Source organism: Chelonia mydas, chromosome 20, assembly GCF_015237465.2.
Source record: "Chelonia mydas isolate rCheMyd1 chromosome 20, rCheMyd1.pri.v2, whole genome shotgun sequence".
In the NCBI taxonomy this organism is placed as follows: Eukaryota; Metazoa; Chordata; order Testudines; family Cheloniidae; genus Chelonia; species Chelonia mydas.
Genome location: NC_051260.2, coordinates 5,038,942 through 5,051,086, shown reverse-complemented (window position 1 = coordinate 5,051,086; position 12,145 = coordinate 5,038,942). Strand labels below are relative to the sequence as shown.

General features: G+C 57.2%; 1 protein-coding gene across 2 annotated transcripts in view; it reads left to right on the top strand.

Moving 5' to 3' along the window:
- The window catches only part of COL2A1 (collagen type II alpha 1 chain), a 64,118-nt gene that overhangs the window by 21,311 nt on the left and 30,662 nt on the right, over positions 1–12,145 (top strand). For both annotated transcript variants that reach the window (XM_037884045.2, XM_043533071.1), the window contains 7 exons: positions 4,129–4,173; positions 5,085–5,138; positions 7,256–7,354; positions 8,259–8,303; positions 8,560–8,658; positions 10,556–10,609; positions 11,922–12,029. In XM_037884045.2, the coding sequence (XP_037739973.1) occupies positions 4,129–4,173; positions 5,085–5,138; positions 7,256–7,354; positions 8,259–8,303; positions 8,560–8,658; positions 10,556–10,609; positions 11,922–12,029 (504 nt within the window). The remainder of the gene's footprint in view (positions 1–4,128; positions 4,174–5,084; positions 5,139–7,255; positions 7,355–8,258; positions 8,304–8,559; positions 8,659–10,555; positions 10,610–11,921; positions 12,030–12,145) is intronic.

The window sequence follows — 12,145 nt, the reverse complement described above, 5'->3', positions numbered from 1 at the left end:
TGTGGTGCGCCCCCCAACCCAGCTCCCTGTCGGGAGCTCGCGGGCCGGCTTAAAACGGCTCACGGGCCAGATCTGCCAGCAGCTGATTGGCCTGACTCCCTCCCAAGGCATGGTTTCTCTCTGGTCTCAGGCAATCCACTGGTGAATTTCCACCCCCTTCTGGCAGCTTGGGGCTGAGCAAATGTTAAGGACAATCCTGTTGCAAGGATCTGTCCTGGCAGAGACCAGTTTACAGCCGGGAGGGAAGACTGTGGTCCGTAGGCGAGCGATGAGTGTGGTCTCTGTGCAGTGCCTTGCCCCGTGAATCATGCTGTCCTGCGGTGAGTTGCATCCCACTGCTTCCTTTGCCCGTTTGCTGCGCTGCAGCTGGGTTCAGGCCGCCTAGTGAAGGCTTGTGCTGCATTGCATCGGATCGTATTGCAGCGGGGCAGCGTGTTGCATTGGCCTTCCTGCCTCACAGTGACCCGAACTAGGCTGCAAGGGCCGCAGGAGAGAGCGCTGGGACGTGCACTGGACTGCAGAAGTTAGAGTTCATCGGGTTGCATCTGGCTGCAGGATTGAGCGCAGGGGCGTGCATCGGCCTGCAGGAATCAGCGGAGGAGCCTGCATCGTGCCATGCCGTGGGGTGCAGGAGTCAGAGCAGAGACATGCTTGGGAAGCACCTTGCTGCGCAACCGCATAGTGGCAGATTGCGTCGGGCCTCCCGGTTTGCAACAACAAGATGCTCTGGGTTGCCTCAGGCGGCGTGGGCTTCACCCAAGCGACTCTCGTTAGATTGCAATGAGCTGAGTGTCCTTCAGAGCCACGTAAGCTGGCTTTTTCAATGGGCCTCAGAGCTTATGCGCCCAAGTCCCATTAAAAGCCGCTGCAAGATAGGCCCCTAACACGCCTCAGTCGCGGGTAACTCTGCCCTGGCTCCATTGGCAGGCTTGGGAGCTGCTAATGAGCTCTCCCAATGCTTCAGCTCCTTGCCGGGCACCGTGTCTGCCTGACATGACTGACCCTGACATCTCCCCGGGCACCTGACATAGGCCCCCTGCTTGCCGCCTACAGGGAGGGGCTGTCTTCTTCAAGGTCGTGGGTATATTGTCCCAGGGGGAGCGGAGCCCTGCCTGGAGTATGCAATTAGGGTGAAACTCAGCCCTGGGCAGGGGGTCCGGCCTAGACACCCAGCGAAGCCCTGGGAAGCTGTACAGCTTGGCCCTCTGCACTGAGCTCTCATCCGAGTGCATGGCTCATCGGAGAGACTGTAACGCTCAATCGCCGGCCCTGCCCACAGCTCAGTCGCGGGCCCTGTCCACGTCGCGACGGCGCTCCCCGGAGCGACGGAAGGGTTTTTTCCCGTCGATGTAGGTAATCCAGCTCCGTGAGACGCGGCAGCTAGGTTGACGGAAGAATTCTGCGTAGTTAGGAAATGTTTAGGGACAGGCACGCGGTGCGGTGCTGATCAAAAGCCAATACAGGAGCTTGCGAGTTGCACAGAAAAACGGGAGGTACAGGTGCTCTGTGTATTACTTAGCAGATCTGAGCGTTGCACAAGAAATCAGGAGGTACCGGCGCTCGGTGCGGTGCTCAGCAAAGCTGTAGGTACAGGCATTTGGTGTGTTGCTTAGCAAAGCTGCAGATACAGGCGCTTTGTGTGTCGCACGGAAGAGCCGTAGCGACAGGCGATCTGGGCACTGCTGTCGGTTCAGGCGCTCAGTGCAGTACCCGGTTAGGCCCGTCGTGCCTGGACACGTTTCCTACATTTTCTCATAAGTCCCCAGGGCTTCTAGCTGTCAGCTGGTAACATAGTGAAGCATAAAATCCCCCCGCCCCATTCGCTGAGCCCGTGAAAGCCCCTGGAATGGCTGGGAAGTTCGGCAAGAGATTTTGGCCCCATCCCCGATTCCTGCAAGGCGTCTGCTGAGTGCCTTGAAGCCGATGAAGAGCCAGGGAAGATACTTCGGTATCATACCGATAAGGGTGGGTGAACATGGTGAGGCCCTGCCGTCCCCCAGATAGCCCCAGCCCAATGGGAGTTAAGTGCCTAAATACTTTTGAGGACTTGGGCCAAAGTTTCCCTGAGGGCAGCTGCCTCCTGGCGGGCCACATGCATCTTTGAAACAGCTGTTTCTGGCATCTGTTAGTGTCAAAGTTACACCAAGGTCTGTAACGTAAACCATCCGAGCATCGCCAGTCCAGACTGGTGTGGAATTCAGCATCAGTGTGAACCGAGACTTTGGCACCCAGGACACAACCCGGACTGCGTCAGCCTTCACTGACAATCTCTGTGTTGCCAACTCTGGCAATTTCATTGTGATATTTGGTGGTTTTCTGAAAGCCCCAGCTCCTGGAGTCATGGGAATATGGGAGAATCTCAGCTTTCACTTAAAAAAACCCAGCAAGATTCTAGCCAGAATGCATTCTCTAGTTGCAGAGAAAAGCTTAGAAATGTGATCCCATTGCAAAATAAACTGGAAGACAAAGAAAAAGACCCAGAATTCATAATTTTTAAGCCAATCTCATATTTTTGAGGCCTGACTCTTGACCGTTCAATGTTTAGGGCTGGCAATTCTAGATCCTTAGTGGTTTTGGTTTGCTACATCTACAGACCCACAGAGCCAGACTGGAAAGAGCTACTTGGGTCCCAGATCTGCAGTCCAGTCCCCAGCCCCCAGCTAACACAGGGATGTTTTTCACAATAAAGGGCTTTGTCCAGCCCAGGGCTCCTCCTGCTTCCCCTGGGAGTTCGCTCCGTGGCCTAATAAAGCAGATCTAAGTCTGAAGAAATGTTTCCTGGCATTTCAGGCTTTCATCTCATTTCCTCCTTATGCCCCCTTTCCTCTGGGTAATGAATTCCTCACGGCAAGGCTTCGCGGATACTTTTTCAGCTGTCTGTTTAAGCACAGCATGGCTGCTACTCAGACACATCAAAAGCCTGATTCCGCTCTCGTGCACCCCGGTGTCAAATCATCAGCGGCAGTGGACTTCCTCCAAGATCAGGATGGCTCCCCTTTACTGATCCCCTGTAGCGTGTCTGGCGCTTTCTCAGCTGCTGCCTGGTGCAGGAAAGGAACGATGGCTGCTCACTTGTGCTTCACTGTGGACTAGTGGCTTGCAGGGGGATGCTGAAATCCATGCTCAGTCAAGCCCTGTTTGAGGCAGACGGGCCGGATGCTGAAAATCAGGAGTCATTCTACAGAAGTCAGTGGAGTGACTCCAGTGTGCAAACAGTGGTCGAGGCGAAACCAGAATCAGGCCCTTTTAGTGTAAAAGAGCAACTGCAAATCCTCAGCTGGTGTAAAGTGGTGCGTCTCCATTGCCTTGGATGGAACTACAGCTGATTTACACGAGCTGGGCATCTGGTCCACGGACTTCAATGGAGCGGTGTTAACTGACACCATCAAGGAACCGGCCCCACTGACTTCTGCTCCATATTTAGAATACACTGGTAAAGGAAGGTATGTTTTGCCGGTGGGAGCTCCTACACGGCGCCTCCTAGGGGATGTAGCTTAGTATGCCAGCCCATGTGGAGACAATGTTAAAATACAATACCTATACTGTCCTCACTGCATGAATTCAGCAGCCCCCAGTGGCTTGCAAAAATCCCTCCTGCTTTCTGCATCTGCCCTCAGAGCTTTAACTGGAAAGGAGTCACAGCCCGTCACCACCCTTCTTTTAAAATCTAAAGGGCCAGATTCAGCCCTGCTCCATTTAAACCGACGGATTGACACTAGAGGTGAATTTGGCTTAGGAACTTGTGTGGCTCGTTGGCTCACCCCTTCCCCCTTTGCGCCGACATCCCCTAAGCAGACATTGTCCAGCAGAGTAATGCGACGCTGGTTGCTGTCACCTTCTTATTACAAAGGACCCAGCTGAGATCAGGGCCCCACCATGCTGGGTGCTGTATAAGCATATAGCAAGAGACAGTCCTTGCCCCCAAAGAGCTAACTATCTACACAGAAAACAGAAAAGATCAAGGGGAAATGGCTGGCCCAAGGTTACTGGCAGAGCTGAGGACAAAAGCCAGGTCTCCTGAGTCCCAGTCTAGTGCACTACCCACTAGACCACACTGTCTTACCTGTTAGCTAGTCACACGTCGTGTCACTTATTAAGGAGGCTCTCTCTTTTGCCTTGCTTCCACAGGGTGCTCGTGGCAATGACGGTCTCCCTGGCCCAGCTGGCCCCCCTGTAAGTACTTTGTTTTCTGTATATTACGTCTTCTAAAATTACAGTCTTTGCACAGGACAGTTTTGCTGAAAACTGTCTCGACGGTGTGTGTTTTAGAGGGTTGGAAATATTTTTTAATATGGGCCCCGGCCCGTGTACCCTGGGCTCCCTCCACATCACATCCTAAGCGCAGGAGTTCTAGTTATTATTTATTGTTTGTAGCACCTCCCAGGCCCAGTCCCGGCCCCAGGGCCCCGTTGTGCCAGGCACTGTACAAACACAGAACGAAACACCGGGACCTGTCCCGAAGAGATCACCCGCCCCCAATAAGACTGAAAACATCACACACACGCACTCCCTCCAGCAATTGCCCACCCCCTCTTTTCCCCAGCAGAGTAGAGGAATTGGATGGTATCCCCTTAAATAGCTAGTGAGCCCTCCAGTGGTGCTCACCGTGTTCTGTGCGGTTCCCCAGCAATGTGTGCATGTGAGCTATACGATGAGAGCCCCCTGTGACAGTTCCCCCGCCGGGAGATAGTCACTAGTCTGGGCACTTGTTCTGCTAAGGGGTAGGGACTGATTGCCGTACGAACCCTGGGGGTGCGTACCCCATGTCTGGCACACTTCCCTTGGCAGTGCCCCTGCGAGACCCACCTGTCTAGACCATGCAACTAAGCTGTCCCGAGTCCCTCTAGTGGCCTATACTCGTCCCCTGGAGCTCCCGCCTTGTGGGCCCTCCGGTTTAGATTTTAACCCTCTGGGGACCATGCGACACTCCCCCTCCCCACCTGATAAGGAGCCCTTTGTCTGTGCTTATGTGGGCTTCAATCCACGCACTGTCCCCAAATGGCTGCGTCCTGCCTGATCTTTGAATTTGGACTTTGCTGCTCTTCCTTGAGGGCCGACTCTAACTTCTGTTTCTCTCCGCCCAGGGACCCGTCGGCCCCTCCGGAGCTCCTGGATTCCCTGGCGGCCCAGGCTCTAAGGTAGGTGATGAGTCTCCGGCAGACACTTCTCACTTAGCTGAGTGGGGGGCCAGCCAGAAATGCCCTCCCCTGGCCTTTTTGCAAGCATCAGTGAAAATCCACTGAGCACTTCAGTTCCTCCGCTCACCTCCAGCCTGACATGTATTTTCAGGGTCACCTGCTGGAGCAGCGAGCAAAGATGGGATGAGAAGGAGTGAGTGTGAAAGGAGAGACAGAGAGAGAGAAAGAAAAGAAAGGATGGGAGGAGAGTGAATGACAGAAAGAATGAAGGAGAAAGAGAGAGATAAGATGGGGGGAAATGTCAGAAAGAAGGGAAGGAAGAGTGAAAAGAGAGGAAGAATGGGAAAAGAAAGGGAAAAAGAAAGAAAAAATGGAAGAGAAACTGAATGAAAAAGAAAGAATGAATGAGAAAACAGATAAAGAAACAGAGAGAAAGAAATGGAAAAAGAAGGAGAAAAAGAGGAAGAAGAAAGAGTGGGAAAGAGAGAGATAAGGAGAGGGAGCAAGAGAAAGAGAAGAAGAAAAAACAGAGAGAGGGAGAGAAAAAGGGCAGGTGACTCCAGGGAGTAAACAGGGCTGCCCCAGGGGGTTGGCCCTGAAAAATTTTGAGTGCTCTGGCCCCGAACCAGGAGAACGCGCACTTTGCTTTAGGCACGTGCGGCAATCCCATTAATGTCAACGGGACCCATTCACGGGTTTATCCTTAATCTTGTGTTTAACGGCTTTGCTGGCTCAGGATTGAGCCCCTGGTTAAACAAATAAAAAGTCAATAAAACCAGGCCTCGGGGCAAAGCATCCAGCTGAAAAATGACCACCCAGAGGGCCAGGACAATCTGAAAAGAGGCAGCCCCCACCCCCACCAGATTTCCCAATGCCACCTCCATCCAGTCCAAGGGGCACCCCCATAAGTCCTATCTCTTCCCCCCACATGTCCCAGCCTGGTGATTTCTTTAATCAGATGCATGGGAGGCCTGTAAGATCAGCAAGGAGGAGAGAGATCTAGAGGGATATTTCCCTGGGAATCCCCCCTGCAGGAGTGTGGCTGGGAGGCATGTGGCATTTGGCTCCTGGCTGCTATTCTCTCAGCTGGTTTCCCCAGTTACCAGACAGCACAGGGCACCATGGAGATGCGGTCGTGGAGAGGCAGACAATGGCACTTCAGTAATAATCATCCTCATTATGAGCAGCAGCAGCGTGGGCTCGTTGGACGAGATTGAAAGACACATGATCTCCCCCTCCCTGATGCAGCTGAGGGGCGGATGAGAGCAGTGAGCTGCGTTTGAAGTTTCTTTATTCAGCGCCCGGGTCTTTTAATCCCAAGAGGAGAGAATTTATTGAAAAAGCAATAAATCCCCAAGTAAAGGCAAAGCCGCCATGGCGGGTTGGGACAGGGGCTAGTGCAGGCTCAAGGTATGTGTGGAGGAAGGCTGCGATTTTCCAAAATCTTAGCAATCTTTTCCAAAAACGTAGCGATTTTGGCTGCCTGGCGTGAGATCCCTTAAAGAGGCCTGGGTTTCCGAGGGTGGATCCCTCAGCATGTGTTGGAAATCAGGCTTCTTGAAAGGCGTCTTCAGTTGGGGTCCCCAAAATCACCAGCCGCTTTGGAAAGTTATGGCTCCAAATCCTCCGAAAGAGACAGAAGAAAGACACTCATAAATACTGGTGCTGGGAGTGGATTCCTTCCTCCTTGTGTCCTCTGTAGAAAGGTTCACGGACACACACCGCCCCCTCAGCTGCTGTATCATGAGTGACCAGAGAGACTAGGGAAGTATGTAGACACCCCACTGAGATCAGAGCCACACCATGCCGGGCACTGCACAGACAGACACTGCCCAGATGAGCTCACAGTCTACATAGACCAAGGGTGGGAGGGGAAAGTGAATTGCACAGGGTCACTCAACCCGGCAGTGTTAGAGGTCAGGCAGAGAGGCGTCACCCACTAAGCCACACTACCTCTCCCGTTTACAGGCTGTTCCACTTTTAACTGGACAGAGCGTCTAGCCCCATCCACATGGAAGCCTCCCAGGCCAGGGTGGTTCAAACAGGATGGCATTTAGGCATTGCCTCTCCGCTGTGGGATTCTGTTCTCTTTATCCCTTTTCCTTTTCCCTTCGCAGGGGGAAGCTGGCCCCACTGGTGCTCGTGGCCCTGAGGGCGCTCAAGGCCCCAGAGGTGAATCTGGCACTCCCGGCTCCCCCGGACCTTCAGGGGCACCCGTAAGTAACTGGCCCCTTTCTGCCATGGCAGAGGGGCTGCCTAGCCGGGGGGCTCTTGTCTTTAATTGCCCCCAAGCCTTGGGGGGGGATAAGGGCTATAATCACAGAGAAAGGAGAAAGCCCGTCCAGGTGATGAGTTACCTGAAGAACCCCTGTCCCTCAGGAGCGCAGGGTCCCCGCCCAGTTTAACACCTCCAAATACGACCCCCTTCTGGTCTCGTATCTCTTCTCCTGCCCCAGGCAGCCAGCCTCATTTGGCCTCACGCCCACTCCCACCATGAGTGATACAGGGAGTATTAACCTCATTTTACCAGTGGGGAAACTGAGGCACGCTGGACTTGAAGGTCCAGATCCTCAAAGGTATTTAGGCCCCTAGTTCCCACCCAAATCAAAGGAGTTAGGGGCCTAGCTGACTGGCACAAGGTGACACAGGAAGAGCACTATCCACTAGACCATCCTTCCTCCTCCTCCGTTAGCATCCCTGATCTCTTCCCCCTGCATTGTGGCAGGAGCCACCACTCCCGCCAGCAGCCGTGCCTGGTCAATTGGAATCTAGATCCAGCTTCCTTTCCTAGCGGGTTCCATTACCGGAACTGTCCCTCCAGGGTCTCGATATATCTTTAACCTTGCCTTTCCCCTGCTGCAGCTGCAGCCTGTCAGGGCTTGCTCCGGCCCCTCCAGCTGTTAGTCTGATTGATACCTGTCACTGCAGGGCATTAGCCTTAGTCACAGCCCTCTTACCCTTTCCCCAGAGGGGAATTTGTTGAGTAATTCTCCCCCTGCTGAATTCGCTCCTGTTTCTTTGGTGGAACCTACGACAGCTCCCCTTGAGCCCCCATAGGACCTCCCTGGCCCACTGGCAAGGGATTTGCTAGTCACTCATTGATCTTCTCCTTGCTTCTAGGGTAACCCTGGAACCGACGGCATCCCCGGCGCTAAAGGATCAGCCGTGAGTAGGACTCGGCCTTGACGCCCAAGGGGAAGTGGGGAATTCAGTGGGGGTGGACGGAGCCTGCAACAACAAAGGAGGGGGGTTCAAGTCGCCTTGGCCCAGCGCAGCAGGTGCATCCGCCCCTGCCATGGGAATTAATGCCGCATGGACGTGCTGAGCCAAGGGATGTGGTGGATTCTCGGCTGCAGGGCGAGGGGCGGCCGGACCCTTCTCTTGGACCTCCTAACCACCGCCTCCTCTGTGCTGTCAACAGGGTGCTCCTGGAATTGCCGGTGCCCCCGGGTTCCCTGGGCCACGTGGGCCTCCCGGGCCTCAAGGTGCAACTGGGCCTCTGGGTCCCAAAGGTCAGACGGTAAGAACCTGGGGGAGCAGGTCTGCAGCAGGGGACGTGTTTGTAGAGTGCAAAGAAATGCCGCGTCCCCCTTCCATACGCCACAGCCTCCCCACCCTGAAACCACAGCCTCCCCCCGGTGCTGACCCCCCCCATGCCACAGCCTCCCCCCGGTGCCGACCCCCTCCATGCCACAGCCTCCCCCTGGTGCCGACCCCCCCATGCCACAGCCTCCCCCCGGTGCCGACCCCCCCCAAGCCACAGCCTCCCCCCGGTGCCGACCCCCCGCATGCCACAGCCTCTCCCCGGTGCTGACCCCCCCCCGCCATGCCACAGCCTCCCCCCGGTGTCGACCCCCCCCAAGCCACAGCCTCCCCCCGGTGTCGACCCCCCCCCATGCCACAGCCTCCCCCTGGTGTTGACCCCCCATGCCACAGCCTCCCCCTGGTGCTGACACCTCCCCCCTGCCCAATGCCACAGCCTCCCCCCGGTGTCGACCCCCCTCCACGCCACAGCCTCCCCCTGGTGCCGACCCCCCCATGCCACAGCCTGTCCCCGGTGCCGACCCCCCCCATGCCACAGCCTCCCCCCGGTGCTGACCCCCCCCATGCCACAGCCTCCCCCCAGTGTTGACCCCCCCCATGCCACAGCCTCCCCCCGGTGTCGACTCCTCCCACGCCACAGCCTCTCCCCAGTGCTGACCCCCCCCCACGCCACAGCCTGTCCCCGGTGCCGACCCCCCCCATGCCACAGCCTCCCCCCGGTGTCGACCCCCCCCAAGCCACAGCCTCCCCCCGGTGCCGACCCCCCCCATGCCACAGCCTGCCCCCGGTGTCGACCCCCCCACATGCCACAGCCTCCCCCTGGTGTTGACCCCCCCATGCCACAGCCTCCCCCTGGTGCTGACACCTCCCCCCCGCCCAATGCCACAGCCTCCCCCCGGTGTCGACCCCCCTCCACGCCACAGCCTCCCCCTGGTGCCGACCCCCCCCATGCCACAGCCTGTCCCCGGTGCCGACCCCCCCCAAGCCACAGCCTGTCCCCGGTGCCGACCCCCCCCAAGCCACAGCCTCCCCCCGGTGTCGACCCCCCCCCATGCCACAGCCTCCCCCTGGTGTTGACCCCCCATGCCACAGCCTCCCCCTGGTGCTGACACCTCCCCCCCCCGCCCAATGCCACAGCCTCCCCCCGGTGTCGACCCCCCCCCCCCAGCCACAGCCTCCCCCTGGTGTCGACCCCCCCCATGCCACAGCCTCCTTCTGGTGCTGACACCTCCCTCCCCCACCGACACCACAGCCTTCCCCCAGTGCCGACCCCCCAACGCCACAGCCTCTTCCCGGTGCTGAGCCTCCTGATGCCACAGCCTCCCCTGGTGCCGACCCCCCCCACAACATAGCCTCCTCCCGGTGCAGACACCTCCCCCCCGCCCAATGCACAGCCTCTCCCGGGTGCTAACCCCTCCCCCACCGACACCACAGCCTCTCCCCGGTGCCGACCCCTGCCGATGCCACAGCCTCTCCCCGGTGCTGACCTCCCGCCTCCGATGCCACAACCTGCCCCGGGGCCACATTCTCCTCTCAGTGCCACCTTCCCCTCTCACATACCGCAGACTCCACCTTGACGGCATCTCCTGTTCCCCATGCCAGACACTGCTCGTGATGCCGCTTACCCTTCCCTTTGCCACAAATTCTGCCGTGGGCTGCTGTTCCAGGCCATGTGCCCCAAATCCCCCTCCCCCTGCCATGTGCCCCGGGGAAAGGGATCAGCGTACGCCATCGGATATTTCAGGGTGTGCAAACACCGCTCCCTTGGAAATCCACCCTCGAGCGGCATTCACGGCCTGCGGAGACGTACCTGGAGGAGCGTGTGGGCACTGGTCCCATGGGACGATGAGTGAGAGCTCTCTCTTTCTCTGCAGGGAGACCCTGGCATTGCAGGCTTCAAAGGCGAACAAGGCCCCAAAGGTGAATCGGTGAGTATCCAGCAAACCAGCTTGAATGTGATCTACGGTCTGACGAAATCCTGTGATTTATAGTCATGGGCCATCCAGCACGAACCCAGCGGTGGGCAAGTGTGCCCTCGCAGACGCCCCTTGGACGTAACCCTCCAGCACACGCCCGCAGGGTTCTCTGGGCAGGACTCTCAGGCGCTGAGCACAGAATGACAACCTTCTCCTCCTAAGCCCTAGGCCCTTACAGCAATGTACAGGATACATCCTGAGCTAATTTCTCCAGTAGACACACGGTTAATGTAGTGAGTGACAGATACTGCCCCAAAGACCTGATGGCCTAACTAGTGCGGGAGGAAAGAGAGAGGGAACGTGTTGCCTAAAGTCACCAGCAGAGCCCTGAATCCAGATCTTCTGAGTTGCAGTCCAGTGCTCTAGCCACTAGGCTGCCCTGCCTCCCCAGGGTGTCGTTTGAATCCCATCCCTTGACCGTGCTGGGGTAGCCCTCATTCCCCCATGCACCTGTTCCCTGCTTCACGGCACGCTTGGCAGAAGAGAGAGTCTCTCCCGCAGTTAATGAGCCTTTTCCCCTAACTGGCCCCTTGGCTAGCAAGCCCTGCCGGGCCCTCGCGCTGAGCTCACGGAAGGGAAACAATAGCCACCCTGTTGCATTTAGCCTCTGCCTCCCAGAACTTCTCCGCTAGGCCAAGAACATTCTCTCACCGCTCCATTAACCAGCCTGAATACAATGGGGCCAGATCCTCTGCTGGTGTAAATCAGCTCAGCTCTGACTTCTGAGGAGCTACAGCTGATTTACACCAGCACAGGATCTGGCCCACCCTGCAGGACCCTTGTGCTGATGGGCGGTCACAAACAGTTCAGAACTGCATTGTGCTCCTGTTTACATCTCCCAGAGAGAGGCAATGGCCTGAGAGGTGGATCTGGCCAGGGTTCCTTCTACGTCGCTATTATTAAACAGCTCTGAGAGGCTCTGTCTGAGACCAGGGCCTCATGGCGCTAGGGGCTGTACGGGCAGTCCCTGCCATGGGGGAGCTTGCAGTCGAAGTGAACCAGACAGAGGTTAATAGAGGAAATGGATGCAACTTGCCCAAAGTCACACAGCAGAGCTGGGAATAGGATCCTAGTCGCTTGGCTCCGAGGGCCAGGCCCCACCCACTAGACCACGCTGCCTTCCTGCAATGCACATGCCTCAGCTGGTATGTGATAGAGGCCATGTACCGCAGTGGCTGGTGTAGGAAGGTCCCTCGCACTGTCCTACGTGGCGGGTGAGAGGATGAGGAAGACTAATGCATGCTCTCCTTGTGTCCCCCCACAGGGCCCCGCAGGGCCACAGGGAGCACCCGGCCCGGCTGGCGAAGAAGGCAAGAGAGGTGGCCGTGGTGAGCCCGGTGCTGCTGGGCCTGTTGGACCCCCCGGAGAGAGAGTAAGTGCCATCAGCATCATGCTTCCACGCTGGAGACATCACCATGCTTGGCAGCCTGGCACGGGACAGAAAGCCGGTGACAGCCACCGTGGCACGAGCCCTGGGATACACGGGGC